The 27,624-nt window shown below is 36.5% G+C and overlaps 1 protein-coding gene across 5 annotated transcripts in view; it reads left to right on the top strand.

Annotated features, from left to right (window-relative positions):
- The window catches only part of Macrod2 (mono-ADP ribosylhydrolase 2), a 1,954,610-nt gene that overhangs the window by 1,814,870 nt on the left and 112,116 nt on the right, over positions 1–27,624 (top strand). For 4 of the 5 annotated variants that reach the window (XM_048811891.1, XM_048811888.1, XM_048811889.1 and 1 more), the window contains 2 exons: positions 2,682–2,792; positions 7,180–7,248. In XM_048811891.1, coding sequence (XP_048667848.1) covers positions 2,682–2,792; positions 7,180–7,248 — 180 coding nt within the window. The remainder of the gene's footprint in view (positions 1–2,681; positions 2,793–7,179; positions 7,249–27,624) is intronic. The other variant, XM_048811890.1, reaches the window with a different exon arrangement.

Genomic DNA, 27,624 nt, shown 5'->3' on the forward strand with positions numbered 1-27,624 from the left:
ACTCAAAGTGGATAACAAAAGTGTGCCAGTTGATGTCTGTGCTAGGGAGGGGGATGGCATGCATGTGCACTAAGGAAAAAACCCAGGGGAAGTAGGCCGGGTAAATTGCCAGTCTAGGTTTTATTATTAGAAGGTTGGATTTGGGGGTCTGACCATGAATTTATTTTTTATGCTTTTAAAACTTCTGGAACCAATCCTTGCATTCCCATGACTCATTTCTCTTTCCCTACTTGTCTTACTCTTTGTAAGAAAGTGCTTTATCCTCACCCTATAAGGGACATGGTACCCAGCCTAATTCTAAAGGTAGGTTTTCACTTGTGGACATCACTGCAAAACCTGTGTTATGAAGTCTATCTGTTGGGAAAAGCTGGGATTTCTCCCCTGATGGGAGGAAGTAGGGGAATAATGGCTAAGTTTTTGGTACATACCACTGTAACAGGTTGGCCTTGTTAAGGGGGAAAGATCACCCATGGTGGTTATTTCCTGCTAGAGCAAAAGCCAAAGCTGTTGTTTACATGGAGAATCACAACAGAAAAAAATGTCAGAGAATCATGTGGTTCTTATAAATATGCTATTTAGAACACTGGACATAAGAGCTGCAGGTTCTCACATCAAAGATCATTGTCCCTCACATCATTGTCCCTCATCAGATGGCACAGTGCTGAGCCATCAGAGGGGATTCTGTACTTATTATGTATTTATTGGTTGCATTCTTCCCAACTTCAGAGCAACCCCCACACGCTCTGCCTTTTTTTTCCCCTCACTCTCCTATACACCTTGCCTTTCATTCAGGTCAAATCCAAATGTGTTCTGATCAGAAACTCTATTCCATAGTTTATTTTCCAGAGCTTCTTGGTAAAATGTTTCTCCATTGCTCTTGAGGTTCTTGTTTCAGCTCTACTCTAAAGGCCTCTCCTGGGGAGGATTTCCTACCAGTCCTTCTGCCTCTGCATTAACAGCCAGCAGTGGTCACAGATGCTGGTGGGTCAAAACACTCAAGCAAGATGAGGTTAAGTGATTTGAGCCTGCATGTGGGTCAAGAGTTTAGAGCAGATTATGCTAAGTGAAGCTAGCCAATCCCTAAAAAACAAATGCCAAATGTCTTCTTTGATATAAGGAGAGTAACTAAGATCAGAGTAGGGTCGAAGAGCAGGAGAAGAAGATTAACATTTAACAGGGATGAGAGGTGGGAGGGAAAGAGAGAGAGAAGGGAAATTGCATGGAAATGGAAGGAGACCCTCAGGGTTATACAGTGGAGGGGGTAGAGAGAGAGGAGGGGAGGGGAGGGGAGAGGATGGGAGGGGGGAGGGTGGAGGATGGGAAAGGCAGCGGAGCACAACAGACACTAGTATGGCAATATGTAAATCAATGGATGTGTAACTGATGTGATTCTGCAATCTGTGTATAGGGTGAAGGTGGGAGTTTATAACCCACTTGAATCAAAGTGTGGAATATGATATGTCAAGAAATTTGTAATGTTTTGAACAACCAACAATAAAAAATTTAAAAAAAAAAAAAAGAGTTTTGAAAGGCTGGATGAGTCTTCTGCCCCTCGTCACACTGGCTCATTCTGGGCTAAGTGGGAAGGTGTGAGGAAAGGTCACTCACGTGCCCGGCCCCTTCTCTTTTCATATTTGTCTGCATGGGAGGCTAGCCCGAACTTCTTTGCAGTGAGGCTGGCTTTCCAAAAGGAGGAAGCAGAAGCTGCCATTCCTCTGAGAGGAGCCAGACATCCTTGATCATCACTTTCACCACATCTTGATCTAAGCAAGTCCCAGCACCAGTCAGAATTCAGAGAGAAGCAAGAGAGGCTCCATTTCTTGGGAGACAAAGGATTTGAGGCTGTCTTTAACCCATATTAATAATAGGCTGGTAACTTCTGTTTCTCTATCTTCTGTACTTAACTACATATTTTATTTTGTTTTTGTATCCTTAAAGAAATTTTCATTTTGATTTGCTTTATTTTCCAAACAGAAAGTGATTGGGGGCGGGGGCAGGGGGGGGAGTCCTCCCAGCAATGTGGTATAAAATCGGGTCTTTAATTACCTTTGGAAAGTTGATTTTTTTTTACATACCAATCCGCTGATATAATACACATTTTAAGACGAAAGAAAATTTTAGATAGTTGCTAGTACACATCCCCTGTTGTCCTGCTTATTTATCTTTCACAGAGTTATATACTAAACCCACATAATCAGTTCCAGAAAATATTCCATAGCATAAACATGTTTAAGACTGTCATGTACAAGCTAAGTTAAAATAGACTTTTTTGCAACATATATCAAACAGGAAAATAAAGGGCACAGAAATTTGTTCAACCAAGCTTCTTTACACAGACCCTGTAACTTGAGTCACAGGAGAAAAGTAGATTGGAAATTAAATCTGTATTGCATTTGGGAAATGCAGAGCAAAGTGATGTTACAGGACTGCTGAGTGAATTTTGTTTACTGCAGTTCAACATTTAATCTAGCAAATCATGTGAGAAGGGATGAGTATAAATGCACCTATTTCTGTAAGTAATTTTTCTGTTTCATGCCTCTGATTCATCTCTCTGCCTTGCTTTATGGGGAGTCATGCTACATTGATTGCAATTAATTTCAGTGCTGCATATTAGCCATAAAAAGATATTTCATAAATTGACTTGATGTGTTTTTTTTTTTCCTGTGTGGTTTTCTTGAAAGATGAGAATGGTCCAGAAGAAAAACAAAGTGTGGAAGAAATGGAAGGGCAGAGCCAAGAAGCAGGTGGGCTCAGATTTCTTTTGAGGAGTCTCCTAGGCCTCATCCACAGAGGTGAACAATAACTTTACTCAATGCTATTGTTTGAAAATGTTTATACCTTTTTCCCTGATTAACTCCGACATTCATTCAGGTCTGCAGTCCTGTTAACTATGAGTTGCCTGTGCTTCTAAATAGAATGTGGTCCATTCTCAGTGTCTCATTCACCAGTTCCATTAAGCTTCCCTATAATAACAGTTTGCTTGTAAATGCTCTAAGAAGGGTGACTAGAGATTGGAAGTGTCAAGTTCGAGCTTGGATGACTTGGGTCAGGCAAAAATGAGTATTTAGTTTGAGGGGGAAAAATTAACTGAAACTGTTTAAAGGCAATGAAGAAGATGCTCTTCCTCCACAATGAATAAAGTGGTTTTCACTATTTTGCACTAAATTTTGAAAAGCTATGATTCTGGTTATTTCTCTGCATATTATAGGAAATAGTGTCATGGAGCCTGACTATCCCCCCACCCTCTAAGAGCAATAAAAGAGATCAAAAACCTTCCTGACGTCACCTCTGTTCACTAAAGGACAGATGTGTCAGTTGAATGTTTAGAGATTCTACAACAGATATTATAAATTGAACATTTTAAAATAAAATAGCACTTAAGGCTCAAAAGGGATTGAAATCACCTTTGATTTATCATCTCTTTCTACCCAATATTGTACTCAGGCACGCTCTCCTTTGAAAGAATAATAGGCACAACCATGCAGTTACCAGCATAACCATCAAAATAAAAACATCCTTCTTCCAACCATTTCCAAGTGATCTTTCCAGTTCTAATGAGGTCCACAGAGGGGCATTTTTTTAAAATAGTGGACTCTGTCTGATGTGTGCCAAGCACGTCCTACGCCATACGCTGAACTCCTGGAATTAAACCAGGTAGTGTGATAAGTTTTCCACTGAAAACTTCCCACATTAACCTTGGAACTTTTGCTAGGGAACTGGAAGCTTTTATTATTAACCTGGAAGATGGAATTGAAGAAGGCCAATCAAAGAAAGCACTGAAGCAAGGCAGCAAGGACCTTGTGTACCTATTACTGGGTCAACTGGCTCCCTTTGCTGAAACACAGTCCTTGCAATGAAATGAATTTCTGATACTGCAAACTGTTGTTATCCAACCTTCCCCACCCCCCAACCTACGGATCATTATGAGCCGTAGAAGATGAGCCTTATGTGAAAAGCTGTCACTGTTTTTGCTGTTTGGGGCTGACAAGTATTTGTCTACGAACTGCTGACAGCTGAGGCCATTCTCTGACTGTTGAGGTCTCCTGGGTTTTTTTCACTCATTTCTCTGTCCCAAGCTGTCTTTATCAACATAGATATTTTTTTTCTAACCCACGTACATATACATGTACTCTCACATGCATGGATATACATGCACACACACTTTCCTGTGTTCTATTTTATATTTTTCCAGTAATCAGCTGAGTACAGATAGTTTCTTTTTGGATTTGGGATCACCTTGACTATGAGCAGAGAGTGGTAGAAAGTAAGCCCTCTTCTCCAGCACTTGCCTCTGATAACATTATCACCCCAAAATGGGTACCTTTCGATGTAAAGGAGAGCTCTAACTGCATCCCTGAGTGTCACCCCATGCTCTTCCAGGTGAGCCTACTGCTTTGCAAGAGTCTAGCAGCAGGATTTGTTTGAGACAGTGTACGGTGTCACCAGATATCATTATGTTCCCTCTGCTCATTTCACAACCACCCTATTGAGAGTGCAGAGAAATTGAAGACATGGTTCTGATTATTAAAGCTCTCTGACCTGCTGTCATTTTCCAAAATAAAAATATCTTCTTTCCATTTGATATAATTCCCAGTGCCAGTTTTTGTTATGTAACTCTGCCGGCTTCTTCCATATGACGGAGAAAAGATACAATCTCAAAAATAGCATTATTTAGAAATTTGACAGTTGTCATGATTGAATCAAATCAAAATCATATGGAATATTTATCAAGGTGTCCATAACAAATCCATACCAGTGGTTTACTGTGACCCAGACACTGTTTGGACACTGAATATAAAGCAGTAAGTAAAAAAATAAAAACAGCACCCCTATTTTCCCAAAGTTTGTATTCTGGTGGGGTGACCATAACAATAAACAGACAAAAAGGAAATATATCAGATAGTGTAAGTTCCTGGAAGAAAATGGAGGAATGATGGCAGCTTTTTGTTGGCTGGATTTGGGGAGGAAACTGGAGTTAAAATGAGATTTAAATGATGAGACGGTGAAAGGAACAGAGATGGCAGAGCAGAAATAAAATACCTCTTAGCCACTTTGGGCTTAATATTGAAGACAGGCCAGTGTGACCAGAGCAGAGTGGCCTCAGAAGAACATTGTGTGAGATTCAGTAAGAGATCACATGACTAGACAGTGTCTGATGGTGTATGGTTTGACTTCATAAGAACTGCAGTAAAGATGTTCATGGAAGGTTTTATGTATCAGAGCAACATGATCTGTGTTTTAACAAACTCACTGTGCCTGTGAGGGAAACTGGGTCAGAGAGCTGCAGAAGATGAGTTAGAAGGAGACCACAGGAAAGCAATGATGGTGGTTTCTGGAAATGAGGCCAAAAGGACCGATTCATGTCACATTCTGATGGATAGAGACAACAGGACTTGCTGATGTACCGGATGAGGCCTATGAGGGAAAGAGGGATCCTTTCCCATCCTTGATCCTCGGTTTCAGCTTCAGGGACTGCATAGATGACAGCGCCACTTACTGATACTCGCAAGACTATCCATAGGGCACAGTTTTTGTTGAAAAAGTTAATAGTTCAGTTTTAGCTCTTAACCATGAAACAATGCCTAGACCACCATATGGGATGCCAAGAAGCCAAGTAGATATGCCAGTCCAGATTTCCAGGGAGAGACGAGGACCATAGACACAGGTTTAGAAGTCACTGACATAAATAATATTTAAAACTACGGGACTGCGTGACATTATTAGGGAGACTAGGCAAATAATGAAGATAGTGGGAGCAGCCACAACAAAGGGCCTCAAGGGGAACAGGGCAAAGACTGGGAAATGCTACTGAGAAGTAAGGAAAAAATAAATAAAAGAGGCATGATCATTGGGATTGCCAAGGAAAGTCATGGGCACCTTTGATAAGAGAATTCTTGAAGAAGACCTGGAGAAGGTACCAATTGGAGTGGATTATGGAGAGCTTAAGTGAGGAGGTGGGGAACAGTAACAATAACTTCTTTTAGACAATTTTGCTATGAAGGGAGGTAGAGAAATGGAAAGATGCTGTGTCATCAAGGGAAGGTTAAAACTCATATTCTCTCTCTCTCTGTTTTTTAATTGAATATAGTCACCTAACCAAAAAAAAAAATGATCTTTATTCTCTCCAACTATCCCCCTACTAAATACTTTATTCTCTGTTCCAGTAGAGGCATAACCTAAATGTAATAGTCACATATATCATGGACAAAAGATATGCTAGAAAATAAGGGATTTGCCTCCAAATGTGTGTTGTCATGAAAATATGATTGTCTTTAGTTCTCTGACCATGTTATTTTAAGAAAACATACATACATCAGTCTGTATGTATATTTATATGTGTGTGTATTCATATGCATATGTAAATATGTACATATATATGAATATACACACACTTTTTTCAGTTTTCAGGTATTAACCATTCCAAATGAATTTAATAATCTTTCATGTCTTAAATATATGTTTTGATGTTAGCAGCCAGTTATTGTTCTTGGTGCCAAACATGAACAGAGTGCCTGTGATGCTGATGATACTAAGAAGAAAGTCAACTGGGAGGAGGTTAATTGGTGCTGTGAGGGGGGACAGGGACCTACCTCTACATCCTTGGTCCACATTCTGTGCTTGAATGACATGGAAGCCAAATCGCTTCTGGTACCTTCCTCTAAATTTCCAAATGACCTCTGGTCCCTTTTCCCTAGTCTCCACAATGACAGCCACAGAATTATTCTCGGCAGTATGGTAGCCTGGCATACTGGTAACCACCGAAGAGCTATGCAAAGCTATGCAAAAACACATTTAAAGGCCCTTCATAGAACCTTGCTGGGATATACTTTCTTTCGCCATCTGTCACCAAGAAAAATAGTATTCCATTCTTTGAGAACTCTAAAGGAAGTAAAATGCTACCATGGTTGGTGTGCTACTACCAACAAATAGCATTCTTCACCAAAATAAAAAAAAATAGTTTTTAGTCCATTGGTCTCTGTCTTTAACTGAAGGTTTCTGTTGTATTAATTATGAAAAAGGATCACAGCCCCCTGGACCCTTCAAAGACCATTCAGTGCATTACAGTATGAAAGAAGCTCATACTTCCTTTGGTGGAGTGTGGAGGGAGACGCAGGGAGCCAGAAAGTCACAGTTTGACAGTATTAACTCTGAGGCCATGTTTCCTTTTCTGCTTTACAGATGGTGTGAGCAGTACCCCTGTGCCCAGCCCAGCTTCAGAAGAGACAGTTGAAGTCTGTAAAGATGAAGGTATGAGGCCATTTACTACATCTAAAAATCAGACTCTTAGAAGTAGATTATTAGTGTTTTGTTTATACAAAAAAATGAAGCAGCAAACAAATCTAATTCTCTTCAAGCTTTTCTATGCCTCACCACCTATTCTGTTTTATTCCATATCTAGTCTCTTCAGATTTATATACACATTTACATTTGTTCCTCTGGAAAAAAATAACCACTTATAAGATAATTATCAGAGAAATTATGGTTAGAGGAGATGTTTATTTAAAACACCAGAATTAGTCAATTCTACTATTTACAGCTACTCATCAGAAACAAATTTGAAAGAGTGGCAATTGCAGACCAACTACCAGAGATTCTGCTATCCAAGAAAGAAATGTTTGAAAGGTATTCTTAGCAATAAAACATTGGTGAGAACATCACTCTTCATTCTAGCACTAAGAGAAAACATTGCTGACCCAGGTATCTCCAGAGAGGGGAAATTTTTTTTTTTTACTTTTCTAGGAGAAAATTAGTGGAATAAATAAGGAGGAGACTGATGTCATGGTGTTAACACTTTAAAAAGTTATCTCAAGGAAAGTAAAATAGCCCTTTCTTCTCCCTCCTGACTGACACATCTCCACATAGAAAGGTAATATTATTTTATATCTGTCACAGGTAACTACTAAAACAATTCTGTGAGTGAGAGTAGATTGTTATATTTGTATAGATGGGTGTCTAGTAGACCATTTGGAACTTTGAGATATGTATGGTGAATGCATTTCTTCATTTTGGGGTGATCCTCAGGTAGGTCTATATTTGCCATTGATATTGCTACTCTTTGAATCAATGTTCAGAAAATCAAAGTGGCCTTGAAACTTTAACACTTATTTATTTGCATCATTAATTCAATTTCACTTTTTTTGCCTGGTAAATTAACTGATGGATTAATTAACCTAAATCAAGTGAGAGAATTGTTCAGGGTGTGAATTTTGGAGTCAAATGACTGGGACTTAAATTCTGGTTTGCCAGTGGCAACACAACTAATTTGACAAATAATTCAAGTCATTAACAAGAAATTATCAAGCACTGACCAGTAATAAGACCCTTTGTGCTCCAGTTTTCTCCTCTGAAGAATGGAGACAATGATGTCTTCTGCACATGATACAATAATACACCTCAATTGCTTAGACTCTTCACCTGGCACTTTGTAGATTGGACTTCAAGAAAACAGAATGAGATGGAGATTAGGAAGCAGATGTTCATTAGGGAGTGCTCTTGAAGAAATTCATCCCTATAATAAGAAAAGGAAGAAAGCAGAGCTAGATAGAGGAAGAAGCTAACTCACAATGCATTATCAGAAGAAATCTCGGCTGACTGGAGGAGGTCTGAAAATAGTATGACCCCTCTGATATGTGCGCACTTGGTGTGAGAGAATCAGGCCATTCAAACCTCCCATGGACAAGGCATTTGATGCTTTCTGCCCTGGGAAGGGGGTGTGGATTTTAGTGAAAACAGATCCTTCCATTGCAGCCATTATGGAAACCAGAGATGAATGAGATCTGTCCACATGTGGGAGAATAAATTCTTCATTCCTGATATGGGATCTGAGTGACCCAATATAGTATCCACCATGCTCTTGTCATTTCAAATGCTCCCTTTTTTGTTTGTTGCCATTTTTCAAATGAATCCCTTGATACCACCCTTTCTACTACTTAAATTTGTGTTCAGGTATCCCTGGTCTAAAAACCACTTGATATATCTAAAAATGTCATTTATGTCAGATATCCACAGGGGTTCTGGTTTAAAAAAAAAATCTCTAGGTCATTGTTCAGAGAGAAAGAAATGAACCCCTGATCATGTCAGAGTAAAAAAAAAAAAAAAAATAACCAGAAAGTGGTGTTCATTTTAAGCAGAAAAAATTTGAACATGTTTGGCTTATGATAAAAATTTTAAAGTGTCATGAAGTCAAATGATCAAGTTTAAAAAGCAAGGAAGAGATAATCTAATTTGAATACCTCGAGCTGAGATTTTTCCCGTTGAGTTATTTTGTTTGAAGATGCCACACCTTTGCAGAAACACAGTTTGTGATTTTTTTTTTCATGATGCTTTTAGGATCTCACACCATTAATTGCTCATGCCAGGATCAATTTTTTTGAAGACTTTTGGGATTTTGTTTTCTTAAAACTTTAAATGGTGGTAACTCTATCAAAGAGTTCTGTTATGTATACAAATGAAGTTCCCTCCTAAGACTAATTGTGAAGTTTTAAGGATTTTACTGAAATCAATCATTCATGTCCACTAGCCTATTTACTGGGGAAAAATTAAAATGTTTAGAATTCACATGAGTAGATAATCTAACTTCAATTAAAAATAGAACACAGGTGATTTTTGTCTTTTTATTCTGAAATAGCACACATGTAAGGCAACTTTGTAATTGATTATCAGATAACACCTAGACCAAGTGTCTAATATGTACAGAACTGTCATCTTGACAGATAGATGCATAGCTTAGAATGAAAAAAAAAATGTTCTCCATTGAAATCCTCTAAGATTGAGGTCAAGCTGAGGTTAAAAGGAAGTCATAAGTGTTGAGGATTCATTTCAAACATTCTCCATTATTAGCTTTCATGCAGAAATATCTCTCCTCAGTGACACCAGGGCTATTTTAGAACCCTGCAGTTATAAGATCACTTGTAGAAATGCTTATTAAACTTTCCAGTTTAAGTGGCAGAACATTTTTGCTGATCAAAGGTCCTGAAGGAGCCCTTGTCCTCTTGACTTTGTTTTGAGACTTTGATCTTGACTGAGCATCTTCTTGGGCTTTGGAACCACCCATGTGTATAGGCCTTGTCTTCTCGTTCCAATAGAATTTGAGATTTGTTCATTACTTCCAGTTTTGCTTGTTGATTGGTTGGCTTTATATCATTATAACTGATTTTCACTGGAAAGTAGCATCTTCCAGAGTGCAGGGATTGAAAACAAGCAAGTAAAAAATGAAATGGCTAATGTCTCATTTTGGAGGAGGTAAGATTTTTTTAAAAATTAAGCCATATGTGAAAGTGGCAGAATTCTGATAGGAGGTGTGATAACCCAGGCATCAGCTATGCCAGTGATTTTGTTCAAATATTTTAGGACATATTTCCCTCTGGCAACCAAGAACTGGTATTCATCACCCTCGTACTCCACATAACTGCTTACTGCAAGCTGCTAACAGGAGGTACAACTGATTGGCTTATGGATCAGGAGCTAGATTTTCATCTACATGCAGGAAACAGCTGTTCCCAATGAATCATTACAACTGTAGGGGGGGCGCAGGAGTTGGGAGGATGAAATATGAGGAGGAGGCATGCTGACCCAAAGTTCATCCACACAGGGTGGATGTCAAGGATGTGGCAACTAGAATGGAATTAAATGAACTCCCAGGTAAAGGTGACCTGGGAAAAATATCAATAATGTTGATAGACATTCTGAGGTTATTTGTCAAATAGGGCATGCATTTATATATTGAGGGACTCTTCCTTTACTAGCAAAAATAATCTATTAATTTCATGGTGTTTTTATACTTTAAATCCTTAAAACAAATTCAGAAATACAACTGTCAAACCTATTTAATTTAACAAATAGGCAAAAAGACAAAGGGCCATATAAACACAGGAGTAAAATGCATAGGAATATCAAGTCTTCTGGTTGAAATTCTGCAAAGTTATCCTTGTTAAGATATAGTCAGCCTTCTTCAGTCAAGCAGGACTCTCTATTATAGTTGTATCTACACTTTTAGATCTTATTTTTGCATCTTCATCCACTGCTAAGACCAAGTCACTTTATTGAGGAGGGGGAAGGTGCTGTTTAAACATCCTTATTTATCTGTCCTATTATTTAATCAGTATCTAATTGGAATTTGAAGGTCAACTAGACCAAATCATAGGCTCATTAATATTAAAAGCAAAATCAATTAATACTCAGGTACACACCTGAACTTGTGTTCCCTTGGAACTCCATGTAAGTCACATCATGGCAGTTATGAAATGGGATGTCCACTGGCAGAGAATTTCAAAACCGTTAGTCTACTTTCAGACGTCAAAATTACTGTAGCAAAAAGAGAAAACTGGGAAAAGAAGCTTTTCAAAAAGAGCAAAAGAGAAAGGGTGAGTTTACCTATGAGGAAGTGGATTCCTGTGCCTGCAGGAAGGAGATGGTATAAATAATTCCAATCATCAGCATTGTAAATCTGGTCACTGGTGTGGGCTCAGAATTGCTCTGAGGATTTTTTCCTCCCCTTGTCTCAATTGTTGTAGAGAAACAAAGCCTTTTGCCCCCATGAAATTCCCATCCTTGGTCACTTTCCTTGGTTCTTGGTGTGTACCATCCCCTCCCAAGCATCTCACCCTCTCAACTATCATAGTAGGGAAAAAGTGGTCCCCCATCCTGGATCTGTACTGATAGAGAGTCAGAATACACTTTAGCATCCTTGAGTTATCACTCTTGGATTTTTGGAGTCTTCAGTGTAGAATGAAAGTGTCTGCCCTCTGGAGTTCAGTGAAGGGGAAAGAACTAAGATATATGGAGTGTCCCGGGTACTCAATGTTTTACATTACTGTACAATGCATTCTTCATTTCTCAAAAGGGTAACCTCAAACTCAGAGAAGGAGAGAGAAAGGTGTACGTGCAGTGGGTAGAGAATGACTATATTAATGTTGAATCCCGTAGCTAATGCCTATATGAATGTGACATCCTTTTACAAAGGGAGAATTTATTCTATTTTTAATATAACATGTATTTTCTGCTTATAAGAACAATATGCGTTTATTGGAAAATACTTTCAATATAGAAAATTATGAAAAGTAAAAGCATATAATTATTTTCCCTTTAAGCTTTCAATGGTAAAAAAATTTTAAGAAGTCTATTCTGTTGTTTCATTTAACACTAGACCATGAATATTCTTCCATGTCTTTAAATATGCCCAGAGGCATGATTTTTATTGGAGGCATAATATTTCATCATCTGGCTGTCCCAGAATTTACATACACAGTGTCCTAATGTTAGATTATTTTGTTATTTACAGTTTTCTATTATAAATAACAGGGAAAAGCAGTGTATACAGTTTAGATAAATCTTTATGTATATCTGTGATAAGTTCCTCAGGATAAATTGCTGATTCTTTGTTGATTTACTAAGGGAAAAGTTTAAAATATTATTACTTACATGTGTTTTCTTCTTTTAAAAGCAATGCATGTTTATTATATAAACAAACAAAAGAAGAAATGAAAAATACCACACATAATCCTAATTCCCAGAATTAAGTATTAGTAATATGCTGATAGGTAAATTTCTAGTATTTTTCTGAACAGTCACATATATACACAGAGGTTTTCTTAGGGTATTCTTTAATATGTAACAGTTTAAAACTATCTTTTTTGTTGGGGGAGAAGGGTACTGGGAATTTACCTCAGGGGCAATTTTCCTCCAAACTATATCCCCAACCTTTTTATTTTATATTTTGAGGCAAGGTATATACTAAGCTGCTCAGGGCCTTGCCAAATTGCTCAGACTGTTCTTGAATTTACAGTCGTCCTGTCTCAGCCTTCCCAAGTTGCTGGACTTACAGGTGTGTAACACCATGCCTGTCTTAAAACTATCTTTTAAGTATAAAAATATATTATGAAATTTTCCCAGTGTCTTTCGATAGTCCAACATAATTTAATTGTGTATTTCAAAAAATGATTGTTCATATACTTACCCAGTTTCCACTTTGAGTTGTTTGTTTTAAAATCAGAAACCACGTTTTAATTTTATAAATGTCATGATCATTTCTGTAAGAAAATTCCAATCTATGGAAATGCATACAATTTTTTGTTTTTTTTTTCTATAATGAATAGGGTTTATTGTTTTTATGATATTTTGGATAGTATATGTTCATTGTAGAAATTTTAAATAATGCAAGAGATAAATAAACAAGTATATGCAATTACCCTACTCTAATATAATTACTATTGCATTTGGGTAACCATTCTTTTTGTATCTCTAAACATTTGCACAACACTTTTATATAAATAGAAATATATATTAATATGCATAGGTAATGTGTAATTTTAATGCAATTTTTTATTGTTTATTTACTTATCACTTTTCAATTATTTATTTATTTATTTTTTTCTTTTTATTGTTGGTTGTTCAAAACATTACAAATTTCTTGATATATCATATTTCACACTTTGATTCAAGTGGGTTATGAACTCCCATTTTTACCCCATATACAGATTGCAGAATTACATCAGTTACACCTCCATTGATTTACATATTGCCATACTAATGTCTGTTGTGTTCTGCTGCCTTTCCTATCCTCTACTATCCCCCCTCCCCTCCCCTCCCCTCTTCTCTCTCTACCCCCTCTACTGTCATTCATTTGTCCCCCTTGTATTATTTTTCCCTTTCCCCTCACTTCCTCTTGTATGTACTTTTGTATAACCCTGAGGGTCTCCTTCCATTTCCATGCAATTTCCCCTTCTCTCTCCCTTTCCCTCCCNGGTTTTGATTTGCATTTCTCTGACAGCTAGAGATGGTGAAAATGGGTTCCAACCAAGAATTGTGTATCCTACTTTTCAATTATTTAAAGAACAAAAACACTAATTAAGAATCTAATCAGGGCCAGGTGCAGTGGTACATGCCTATAATCCCAGTAGCTTGGGAGGCAGAAGCAGGAGAATTGCAAATTCAAAGCCAGCCTCAGCAAAACTGAGGCCCCAAGCAACTCAGTGAAACCCTGTCTCTAAATAAAATACAAAATAGAGCTGAGGATAAGGCTCAGTGGTCAAGCGTCCATGAGTTCAATCCCCAAAACCAAAAAGAAAAAGAAAAAAAGAATCTAATCAGGGGTTAATATCCCAAATGTATAACTAACTCTTACAACTCAATAGAATAAAAAGGAAATATTTTAAAAATGAACAAAGAAATGAATAAACATTTCTCCAAAGATGACATACATAGGGCCAAGACATATCTGAAAAAGTACCCAACATCACCAATCTTCTGAGAAATGCAAATAAAAATAATTGTAAAAAAATGACCTCATACCCACTTAGATAGCTATTATTTAAAAGACAAGAGATAGCAAATGTTGATGAAGATGTCAGGAAAGGGAGCCCTTGGACATGAATGATATGGATATAGATTGGTATAGCTATTATGGAAATCAGGATAGAGGTTCTCAAAAAAACTCAAAATATGAATATTACAGAATCCAGCTATCCCTCTTCTGGATACATAGCCAAAGGATGTGAAATCAGTACTCTTGAAGATATCTACACTCCCAGGTTCATGGATATTGACTACACTAGCCAAGATCTGGAATCAACCTAAGTCTGTAGACAGATGAATCATAAATAAAGTGTGGTATACATACACAATGGGATATTATCCAGCTGTGAAAAAGAAGGAGATCCTGGCATTTACAATATGGACATTATACTAAATGAAATAAGCCAGATAGAAATGAGAATACTGCATGATCTTACTTATGTAGAAGGAGGGAAAAAGGTAAAAGATACAGAGATAGAGAATAAGCAGTGGGTATCAGGAACAGGTTGGGAAGGAGAAAATAAGATGTAGATCAAAGGACCCAAAGCACCAGAACAAGTCTAGAGAGCTGGTGTACAATGTAGAACCACAGTTCATTTTAAATTAGTAGATTTCTGGGGCACTTGTCTCAAAAATGTAACTGTCTGAAATGTTGAATGTGCTAATTCACTTCATTATTGCAGTGTATTTGAGGTTTGTAATGGAGTGCTATGGCATACAAATGTATAGTGTTACAAACCTCAAATATATTACAATAATATTTATTTCTAAAAAAGGTGGCAAGGGACAGGGAGTCATCTAGTCTCTAGTCCCAATTTCCTGAGTCTAAATTCCTTCTCTATCAACATACAAGTATGAGCAAATTACTTAGCCTCTCTGTACCTCAGCTTCATTATATGTATAATAGGAACAATAATAACACCTACCTCACAGAATATTCATGAAAATGACTCAATTCACTTAAGATATTTTAAGGTACACCTGGTACATAGTAGTACATTATTTATATATATAATGTGTGTGTGAGTATGTGTATGTGTGTGTATATATATGTGTGTGTATGTGTGTGTGTGTGATATTTTATAAATATCATAATCTGCACATTTTTTCCTAAATCTTGCTTTGTTATAAGCAGCGAAACTTTGTAGAAATCCCTCTTAAGCCATTTTGTGCAGATATAATTTGTTTGGTTTGTAGCTCACATGACATTCCATAGTTCAGATGTGTCATAATTTATTCAGCTCTTCTCCTGTGATGAGCAAGCAATTTCTTTCCATTTTATTGCCATACAAACAATGCCACAATAGTCATCCTTACCCATATATCTTTACACGATGGCACTTTTATTTGTATGGGAGAGATTCCAGGAATGTGAGTTCTGCTTTAAGAAGTATGTATTTTTAAAGATATTGTCAAAATTACCTTCTTCAAAGGCTATAGCAGATCATATTATCATCAGCAATTATTAACATTTATTCTTTCTCATTTTTGCCAGTTCAATGAGTGCAAAGTAATATCTTTATTATTTTTAAAAAATCAGTATTGCTATCCCAATTTTGCAGGTATCTGAGGCTTAGAAAGTTTGAATAACTGGTCCAAGTGTAAGAAATAGAACCAGAATTTGGAAACTAAATCGTCTAAATCCAAAGCCCGGACTTTTCTATCCACCATGCTGCCTCTTATGTTATTCTTTGGTAGTGAGGGACGTTCTTTACATGAGGTGATAGGATGCAGGAAGGTCCAGAGCTGTCAGATAGTACAAGGGAATGCTGTTACCTGTGCCAGATAAGCAGGACAGTGAAATGGGAAGGCCCCATGGCGGGCAGTTTGGAGGCAGCAACTTGTTCCAATCACAACATTGACCATAACCTGGGGTCAAGGATATAATGACACATAATTAAATGAATGTATAGAAACCCCCAATTGCACCCCTCACTAGATAAGAAGCCCAACCCTTTTGTATGTATTCATGCTTCTGTATACCTGCGGTGTGGACTGCTCACTTATTTGGAATTTCCCAGATGCCACTGGCCTAAAGCATTCTGCCGTCACTCATTCACATCCATTTTGTTCTACATTCTGTATACTAAAACCTGATCATTTTGCAAGGCTCACCTCCAATCTTTACATCAGTTCTTCACTTCATCTCTTCCTTCTCTTCTTCCATTCCTTCTTTCCTCTCTCTTTCCCATCCTTGTTTTCTCCCTCCCCTTCCTTCTCTTCTTCCATCACAAATTATCTGGGCAAACATTTTGGTCACAAGAATTTTAGTCAATGACAGTGGGGGAGAAGTGTCATGAATATTTTCACCTTTCTTGATTTCTCTGTTCATTACAACTCACCCGCCATATAGTAGTAAATTGTCCTGTTTCTCATATTTGTGAAACTTCAAAAATTACCATGTTCTTGGGCTGGGGATGTGGCTCAAGTGGTAACACGCTCGCCTGGCATGCGCAGGGTGCTGGGTTCCATCCTCAGCACCACATACAAATAAAATAAAGATGTGTGTCCACCAAAAACTAAAAAATAAATATTAAAAAATTTTCTCTCTCTCTTTAAAAAAATTACCATGTTCTCTGTATCAATATTAGTTATGTATATGACATATCTAACTCCCTAGGATATTTACTTATTTTAAGAGCAGGTATCAAAGGTACCATGGACACTTTCCCAATTTTTATTTTTTTTTACTATTATTAAGCCTTCTTGTAAAGAAAATTCCCTTTCAGAATTCTCATACTTCAGAAGTATGTTTTCCAAATAAGTCAAAATGCAGCAACAAAACAAGAACATGCAATTTTTTTCATTTTCAACTTGGATATTCTTACAGTATAAGAGAATAAAATGGACATCTTTTAATTTTTTTTTAGTTGACACATTGTATTGATAAATATTTATGGGTTACAGTGATATTTTAATACATATATGTACATTACATAATGATCAGATCAGACTGATTGGCATAACCATCACCTCAAATAAAATAAATTTCTTTTCAGTGGTAAATTGTGTGTGTGTGTGTGTATGTATATAAAATTTTGTATATATGAAACTAGTTTTTGTATATCTGAAACTAGTTATTTGTGCTTAGTTTATAATGATACTTTTCTGATAAGTTTTTTAAAATATGCTTTGTTCATGTGTTTTAAATAAGTTAATGTAGAAAAATGTTTTAACCTAATTTTTGGCATTAAAAGTATATTTAACTGGGTGCACTGGCATATGACTGTAATCCCAGTATCTTGGGAGGCTGAGGCAGGAGGATTGCAAGTTCAAGGCCAGCCTCAGCAGTTTAGCAAAGCCCTAAACAACTTGGCAAGACCCTGTCTCAAAATAAAAAGGGCTAGGGATGTTGCTCAGTGGTTAATCACTCCTGAGTTTAATCCCCAGTACAAAAAAGCACAAAGAAAGAAAAAGTTTACTTATAGACTATTTTAATAGTTTCAGACATTCTTAAATAGCAATGGAAAGGCAAGTGACAGTTGCCTTCCAACTATACTCTCATTTACATATATTAATATATATTAGTTTTCCTTATTAAGTGTGGCTGTAATAATATATTTATAACTGTCAATTCAGTTATATTCTGTCTTGGGAGATATTTCTAAAGATCTAAAGAGGGAGGCTTGAAAAATAAATTATCCCAAACTAGGGCATGGGGATTGTTTGAGTGGGTTTCCAATTCCTTTGTCCAACACACTATTTTAGAACTAAATTTGAGTCCATATAAGTCAAAATTTGTATGAGTATCTTTAACAATTTTCAAATTCAGTAGCCTTATTTTTAATTTCCTTGGACCAAATTTTTCAGGCTTTCCAAGCCTCGATTTACATTACATTCATATCATCTGAACTGTATGAACTTTGGTAACTTTCTTACCTCGTTTTCTTTTGTGTAAAATGAAGAGAAAAATGAAGATAATAACAGAATTATTCAGGCCAAGCAAAGTGGCACACACCTTTAATCCCAGCAGCTTGGGAGGCTGAGGCAGGAGGATCACAAGTTCAAAGCCAACTCAGCAAATTAGTAAGGCCTAGGTAACTTAGCAAGACCCTGTATCAAAATTTAAAAATAAATAAATAAAAAGGGCTAGGGATATTTCCCAGTGGTTAAGCACCCCTGAGCTAATCACCCAGTACCAATAATTAATAATAATAATAATAATAGAATTATTTATATCATGTGGTTGTGAAAACTCAAAATAATATATTTAAAGTACTTACAACAGCATCTCAAAATGGTAAATGTTCAACAGTTGTTGGCAAAAAAATTTCTTTTGCAATTATTTTTATGAAATTGATATGCTAGCCATAGAATCCTTACTCCAGGTAGGAATCCCATATCTCTTTGAATCAAGAAGTCTATTGTCATGCTAATGCGTGTTAGAGGGATTCAGTAACAGGCAATGCCCAAAATATTGGACAAGAGATGTGGTCATCCCTGACCATCGATGTGAATTCACCAGTATGCCATACTGGTGTAGCAGTTGAAAATTGAAAAGCAGTGCAGGTGCACCATACAGGTAAGGAACCCGTCAGAGCTCTCTACCAGGTACCATTCATAAATAGGAACTTGATAGCTGGATAGCCCTGCTTGAATATCAGACATGTAGTCTCTTTTGTAACTTTCATAGAGCTTTCTACCTGTTTTGTTTTAGTCTCTTATAGGTAAGACCTAGAATGGAAGGTCTGTACGTCTATATTTTAGGAGGCTTTTTGAGAGCAGTTGGCCCTCCATACCAGTGTGTTCCACAGTCATAGATTTAACCAGCCAAGTATCAAAAATATTTGAAAAAAAATGCAGCTGTCCTAAACATGTACAGATTTTCTTCTTTTCATTATTCCCTAAAAAATAGTCTGACAAAAATTTATATGGCACTTACATTATAACAGGTATTATGATTTGAGGTAAAGGGAAAGATATACTTAGGTCAGATGCAAATACTATACCAGTCTATACAATGAACTCCAGCAACCACAGATGAAGGTACCCATGTGGGATCCTGGAAACAATTCCCCACAGATGCCAAGGGATGACTACAATCATATGTCTTTAAAACCAACACACTTTGGGAAATGATTGGGAGCACTATTAAAAATCATATCCTGAGAATAAACCACACTAGGACTAAAGATACTCGAGGTATAAGTTCACCCAACATAAAATCATAAAGCCGGGGCTTGAGAGTGTGGCTCAGAGGTAGAGTTCTCACCTAGCACGCACGAGGCCCTGGGTCCGATCCTCAGCACCAGAATAAAAAAATTAAATTAAATAAAGATATGTGTCCATCTATAACTAAAAAATAAATATTAAAAAAATGCATGAAGTCTTCTCTGTCTACAAATTAAAATCATAATATCTTCGCTCATATTTAAAAAAATGTTTAACTTGTGACTCAAAGTCTATTATTTACTATTCTTAGAGTATAACTTTTCCTGACCTTATCACTTTCTTGTTAATTAGTATAAAAATAATATTTGGAACATTATGTAGAATATTCCCACAAAAAGTGATCTGCCTAATCAATCTGGAGTGATGGAACAGAAGGTCAGCTAATTAAGTGCAATCTGTTTTTCTATAAACATGTCTTAAGACTAGCTCAGAGATTCTCAAGTTTCATGTACTTTGAGCTCAAGTATATATTAATGATTGAAGTAAAAAGACAGTACAGTACTTATAGGGTGCTTAAAAGGAATCCAGAATTAATTTTGAAGTCTTGTGCCCCCATATAAGGTCTGAGTCCACTGAAAGACAGAGATCATTGCAGTGGTTCATAATCATATTTTGACTAGGCGAAAGACGGTAGCGGAAGGCAATAAGAAAATACACACTTCAAATTTAAAGACAACCTGGAAGTGTTCTTGCTGAAACACTCTCACTTAGAGCGTCCTCCAAAATGTTAATAAGCATTCCTTGATAAATGAGTTCAGAATTCAAAATCCTTGGAAACTGCAAGGTTAGACAAAATTAAGTGTTTCTATATTACAGGACTTCTCAGGGCTTTCCACATGCTTATTAATGTGCATTGGAAGCACAGGGAAAGTGGAGTATGTGGCATTCATCACACTTTTTAAAAACTTTTAAATTTTGCATGCATGATTAATTAGTCCTCCAGTTGGTTAAAAACAACAATAACAATAACAACTCTGAAAGATGTAGAAGGCTATTGTCATCACATTTATTGACCCAACCTGATATTTAAATATTTTATTTGTTCCCTTTTTATGGTAGAAAATATTTTTAAATTCCCACAAAGAGTTTTGATTTCAGGAAATTACACAATTATGATACAAAATTTAAAAAATGTTAAAATTGGAATCTAAAAATTTATAGTGGTACAATGGTATTGGGGAGACAGTACCCCATGTTTCAGAAAAGGATGTAGCCCATCATATTTGTTTTGTTTTGTTTTTTGGTTACCGGGGATTGAACTCAGGGGCACTCAACCACTGAGTCACATCCACAGCCCTGTTTTGTATTTTATTTAGAGGCAGGGTCTCGCTGAGCTGCTTAGTGCCTCACTTTTACTGAAGCTGGCTTTGATCCTCCTTCCTCAACCTCTCAGGTCCCTGTTCCCAGTCCATTATAGTTTTGTTTTGTTTTTAAATGCCTATCTATGTAGTTTTATTTGTTCTAATTAGTTATACATAATAGCAGAATACATTTTAACTCATTGTAAACAAAATGGAGCACAACTTCTCATTTCTCTGCCTGTACGTAATGCAGAGTCACATCATTTGTGCAATCATACATATACATTGGGTAATAATGTCCATCTCATTCCACCATCTTTCCCACCCCATACTGCCTCCCCTCCCTCCCCTCTGCCCAATCCAAAGTTTCTCCATTCTTCCATAGCCCCTCTCCCATTACGGATCACCATCTGCTATCAGAGAAAACATTTAGCCTTTGATATTTGGGGATTGGCTTATTTTGCTTAGTATAATATTCTCCAGCTCCATCCATTTACCTGCAAATGCCATGATTTCATTCTTCTTTAAGGCAGAGTAATATTCCATTATGTATAGGTACCACATTTTCTTTATCCATTCATCTGTCAAACTGCATCTAGGTTGCTTCCATAGTTTACCTATTGTGAATGAGCTGCTATAAATATTAATGTGGCTGCATCACTGTAGCATGCTGATTTTAAGTCTTTTGGGTATAAATTGAGGAGTGGGATAGATGGGCTCAATGGTGGTTCCATTCCAAATTTTCTAAGGAATCTCCATACTGCTTTCCAGAGTGGATGCACCAATTTCCAGTCCCACCAGTAATGTTTGAGTGTATCTTTTCCCTTATATCCTTCCCAAAACTTATTGTTGCTTATATTCTTGACAGTTGCCATTCTGACTGTCATGTTTTCTCTGATAGCAGATGCTGATCCATAATGGGAGAGGGGCTATGGAAGAATGGAGTGAGATTAAATATCAGTGTAGGTTTGATTGACATTTATCTAATTGCTAGAGATGTTGAACATTTATTCATATATTTGTTGACCAATTGTGTATCTTCTGAGAACTGTCTGTTCAGCTCCTTAGCCCATTTATTGATTGGGCTATTTGTTTTCTTGGTGTTAAATTTTTTGAGTTCTTTATATATCCTGGAGATTAGTGTTCTATCTGATGTGCGTGTGGTAAAAATTGCTCCCATTCTGTAGGCTCTTTCTTCACCTTATTGGTTGTTTCTTTGGCTGAGAAAAAGCTTTTTAGTCTGATTCCATCCCATTTTTTGATTCTCAATTTTATTTCTTGTGCGATAGGAGTCTTGTTAAGGAAGTCAGGTTGTAAGCCAACAAGATGAATATTCTTCTATTAGGCACAGAGTCTCTGGTCTAATTCCTAGGTCCTTGATCCACTTTGGGTTGAGCTTTATGCATGGTGAGGGATAGGAGTCTAATTTCATTTTGTTACATGTGGATTTCCAGTTTTTTCAGCAACATTTGTTGAAGAGGCTATCTTTTCTCCAATGTATGCTTTTGGTGGCTTTGTCTTATATGAGATAACTGTATTTATGTGGGTTTTTGTCTGTGTCTTTTATTCTATATCATTGGCCTACCTATCTGTTTTGGTGACAATACCATACCGTTTCTGTTACTATAGCTCTGTAGTATAGTTTTTAAGGTTGTGATACATCCTGCTTCACTCTTCTTGTTAAGGATTGCTTTGGCTAGTCTTGGTCTTTTATTTTTCCAAATGAATTTCATGATTGCTTTTTTATATTCCTAAGAAGACCGACATTGGTATTTTGATAGGGATTGCTTTAAGTCTGTGTAACACTTTTGGTGGTATGATCATTTTGACAATATTAATTCTGCCTATCCAAAAGTGTGGGCGCTCTTTCCATCTTCTAAGGTTTTTTTCAATTTTTTTCTTTATTGTTGTGTAATTTTCATTGTAGAGTTTTTTCACTTCTTTGGCTAGATTTATTCCCTTGTAATATATTTTTTGAAGCTATTGTGAATGGGGTTGTTTTTCTAATTTCTCTCGCAGAGGATTCATCACTGATGTATAGAAATGCATTTGATTTATGGGTGTTGATTTTATATCCTGTTACTTTGCTGAATTCATTTATTAGCTCTAGAAGTTTTCTGGTGGAATGATTTGGATACTCTAAATATAGAATCATGTCCTTGGCAAATAGTATTAGTTTGAGTTCTTTTTTTTTTTTTTTCCTATTTGTATCCCTTTAATTTCTTTCATCTGTCTGATTGCTCTGGCTAGAGTTTCAAGGACTATGTTGAATAAAGTGGTGAAAGAGGGCAACCCTGTCTTGTTCCAGTTTTTAGAGAGAATGCTTTCAGTTTTTCTCCACTTAGAATGATGTTGGCTTTGAGCTTAGCATAGATTGCGTTTACAATGTTGAGGTATGTTCCTACTATTCCTAGCTTTTTTAGTGTTTTGAACATGAAGGGGTGCTATATTTTGTAAAATGTTTTTCTGCATCTATTGAGATGATCATATGATTATTGTTTTTAGGTCTATTAATATGATGAATTACATTTACTGATTTCCGTATGTTGAACCAAACCTGCATCCCTGAAATGAACCCCACTTGATAATACTGCGCTATCTTTTTAATATGTTTTTGTATACAATTTGCCAGAATTTTATTGAGAATTTTTGCATCTATGTTCATCAGGAATATTGGTCTGAAGTTTTCTTTCCTTGATGTGTCTTTGTCTGGTTTTGGTATCAGGGTGATACTAGCCTTATAAAATGAGTTTGGAAGGGTTCCCTCCTTTTCTATTTCATGGAATACTTTGAGGACTACTGGTGTTAGTTTTTCTTTGAAGGTCTTGTAGAACTTGGCTGAGAAATTAAGTGGTCCTGGGCTTTTCTTTGTTGGTAGGCTTTTGATGGCATTTTCTCTTTTATTGTTTGATATTAATATGTTTAAATTGTGTATGTCCTCCCGATTCAGCTTGGGTAGATCATATTTCTCTAGAAATTTGTGGATGTCTTGAGATTTTTCTATTTTATTGCAGTATAAATTTTCAAAATAGTTTCTAATTACCTTCTTTATTTCAGTAGTGTCCTTTGTAATATTTCCCTTTTTATTGTGAATTTTAGTAATTTGAGTATTTCTCTCTTTCTCTTCATAGTGTGGCTAAGTGTTTATCAATGTTATATATTTTTTCAAGGAACCAACTTTTCATTTTGTCAGTTTTTAAAATTATTTCTTTTGTTTCAGCTTCATTGATTTCAGTTCTGATTTTAATTATTTCTTGTCTTCTACTAGTTTTGGTGTTGATTTGTCCTTGTTTTTCTAGAGCTTTGACATGACATGTTAGGTCATTTATTTGCTGACTTTTTATTCTTTTCATGAATAAGCTCAATGTAATGAACATTCTTCTTAGAATTGGTTTCAGAGTGTCCCAGAGATTTTGATATGTTGTATCAGTGTTCTCACTTGCCTAAGAATTTTTTTATTTCCTCCCTGATGTCTTCTGCTATCATTCAGTAGCATATTATTTAATCTCCAGGTGTTGGAATAGCTTCTATTTTTAAAATTTTATCATTGATTTCTAATATCATTCCATTATGACCTGATAGAATGCAGGGTAATGTCTCTATTTTTTTTATATTTGCTAAGAGTTGCTTTGTGTCATAACTTGTGGTCTATTTTAGAGAAGGACATGTGTGCTGCTGAAAAGAAAGTGTATTCACTCATTGACAAATGAAATATATGTCAAGGCTAAATTATTGATTGTATTATTGAGTTTTATAGTTTCTTTGTTTAGTTATTGTTTGGAAGATCTATCCATTGGTGAGAGAGGTGTTTTAAAGTCACCCAGTATTATTGTATTGTAGTCTATTTGATTTTTGAAATTGAGAAGAGTTTGTTTGATATACATACATGCTCCATTGTATAGGGCATAAATATTTACAATTATTATGTCTTGTTGGTGTATGAGTCCCTTATGCACTATGAAATGTTCTTCTTTATCTCTCCCATCTTTGGCTTGAAGTCCACTTTATGTGATATGAGGATGGAAACTCCTGCTTGTTTATATAGTTCATGAGAGTGATATGTTTTTTCCCATCCTTTCACCTTCGGTCTGTGTATGTCTTTTCCTATGAGATGAGTCTCTTGAAGACCGCATATTGTTGGGTCTTTTTTTTTAAATCCAATCTGTCAGTCTATGTCTTTTGATTGATGAGTTTAGGCCATTAACATTTCAGGATTATTATTGAGATTATTTGTATTCCCAGATTATTTGTATTCTCATTTTTGTTTATTTTAGTTTTTAACTTGACTTGGTTTCTCCTTTGATTGGTTTTTCCTTTAGTGTAGTTCCTCCCTTTGCTGATTTTCTTTTTTTTTTTTTTCATTACCTTCTCATGGAATATTTTGCCAAGAATGTTCTGTGGTGAAGGCTTTCTCATAAAGTCTTTTAAATTTTGTTTATAATGGAATGTTTCTATTTTGTCTTCAAATCTGAAGCTTAATTTTGCTAGATATAAGATTCTTGATTAGCATCCATTTCCTTTCAGAGCTTGGTATATGTTGTTCCAGAACTTCCTAGATTTGAGGTTCTAGGTTGAGAAATCTGCTGAGATCCAAATTTGTTTCCCCCTATATGTAATCTGATAGTTCTCTCTTGCAGCCTTTAAAATTCTATCCTTATTCTGTATGCTAGGCATTTTCATTATAGTGTAACTTGGTGTGGATCTATTGTAATTTTGTATATTTTAAGGTCTCATAAGCCTCTTTTATTTGATTTTCCATTTCATTCTTTAGATTTGGAAAATTATCTGATATTACTCCATTGAAAAGATTGTGCATTCCTCGAGCTGGGCACCATGGCACACGCCTATAATCCCAGCAGCTCAGGAGGCTGAGGCAGAAGGATCAAGAGTTTAAAGCCAGCTTCAGCAATGCGAGGCACTAAGCAACTCATTAAGACCCTATGGCTAATAAAATACAAAATTGGGCTGGGAATGTGACTCAGTTGTTGAGTGCTCCTGAGTTCAATCCCCAATACCCACCAAAAAAAAAAAAAAGATTGTGCATCCCTTTGGTTTGTATTTCTGTGCCTTCCTCTATTTCAATTAATCTTAAATTTGGTCTTTTCATGTTATTTCAGAATTCTTGTAAGTTCTGTTCATGGTTCACTGGTTGGTCAACTTTATTTTCAAGATTATGTATTTTGTCTTTGTTACCTGAGGTTCTGTCTTCCAAGTGATTTAGTCGGTTGGTAATGCTTTCTATTGAATTTTCAATTTGGGTTATTGTTTCCTTCATTTCAAGGATTTCGTTTGCTTATTTGTTTTTCAGAATTTCTGTTTGGTTTTTTTTAGCTCTTTATTGAAGTGATCTTTCATTATCTGTATTTGTTCTCTTACATCATCCTCTACTTTACAGAACATTTTAAACATGTACATTCTAAATTCCTTCTCTGACATTTCTTCTACTGTGTTGTCAATGGATTCTATTATTGTAGCATCTTGGTTTCTATGGGGTACTTTCTTCCCTTGTTTTTTATGTTGTTCCTGAGTCTTCACCTTTAGCAGTGCATATTTAAGGTATTACAGTTTCTATCCTATAGACTTATAGTGCCCCTGTAGGTTTCCAATACTTTACCTTTAAGGGGGAGATCAATATAAATAGCACCCAATGCAAACAATATGCGGCCTTAAACCAAATAGCTCCTATTAATATGTTTACAGTGTTCTTGCAATAAACAGAAATGATGTGTTTGATTATTGCCTATAATAGGTTTGCCAAAGGGTCTACAATTTCTAATGGTAGACAAAGAAAGAACAGGAGTGGTATAGGATGTGTTGTTTATGAGGTGGTGAGGGAGAAGATAGAAGTATTAGATCATAGGAAAAGTGAAACAGGAATCAGAAGTTGGCTGTGAGCAGGAGAAAAGAAAAAAAGAGAATCCAAGGAAACAGATATGTAAGAGGAAAATATAGAGAAGGAGTAAATAATAATAATAATAATAGCAACATAAGATAAAAAAGAAAGAATATAAAAATAAAATAATATACAATAAAACTGTAATATACAATTCAGACATCCTAGTCCTCAATAGCTTGATGCATGAAAAGTATTTGGTTTCAAAAATGGTGGGGATGTAAGAGCAGGAAAAGAAAAAAAAAATCTCAAAGGAAAATTGAACAATTGTTTCTATCAGAGTTCAGTAGTTTCTCTGCTTCCCTTCTCATCTGATAGGTGGGATTTTCTGGAGTTTTCTGGCATCTCCACCCTCAGCAAGGTGAGAATTACTAGGGTAGGAGGATTAATTAGTCTTGGTAGCAGTACCCCTGGAGGTAGGGTATAGCAATTGCCAATCTCTGTTGGAAGGCTGCACCCCAGGAATCTCCTTTGGGGTCCACCTGTGTGACATAGGAGCCTGATCTTAGCTCCTTATACCACTTATGGACCCCCAAATTCCTGGTCTCTAATTTAGTCTCTAAACCGTATCTCTCCTACCCCCACCACTTTGGCTTCCCAATCAGGCACCTCTATCCCCAGAGGTCCTTAGGGATGAGGGCAGGGACCTGTACACCTGTCATGAAAAGCTGTTTTGTATCAGGTGTATCAGGATCAGGCACTGAGGGCTGTGGACTGTCGATGTAGCTGCAAGCTCTGGGCCAGGTTCATGGATTGGGAGAGGTTGGAAGCTTCAGGGCCCTGTTGATTGCCAAACCAGCAGGACCAGGGGATCTGTGGATACTGGATTGGGGAGGGAGTCAGGAACTACACTGGTGTTGGTCCTGGCCAGTGCCAGCCAGAGTTGGCCCTGGAAACTTGGTGGGTGCCAGACTGGTTGGCTGGGCAAGCCAAGAGCAAGATGCCCTCATACCCTCTTCCAATCTA

This window comes from Marmota marmota, unplaced genomic scaffold (assembly GCF_001458135.2).
Source record: "Marmota marmota marmota unplaced genomic scaffold, marMar, whole genome shotgun sequence".
Lineage (NCBI taxonomy): Eukaryota > Metazoa > Chordata > Mammalia > Rodentia > Sciuridae > Marmota > Marmota marmota.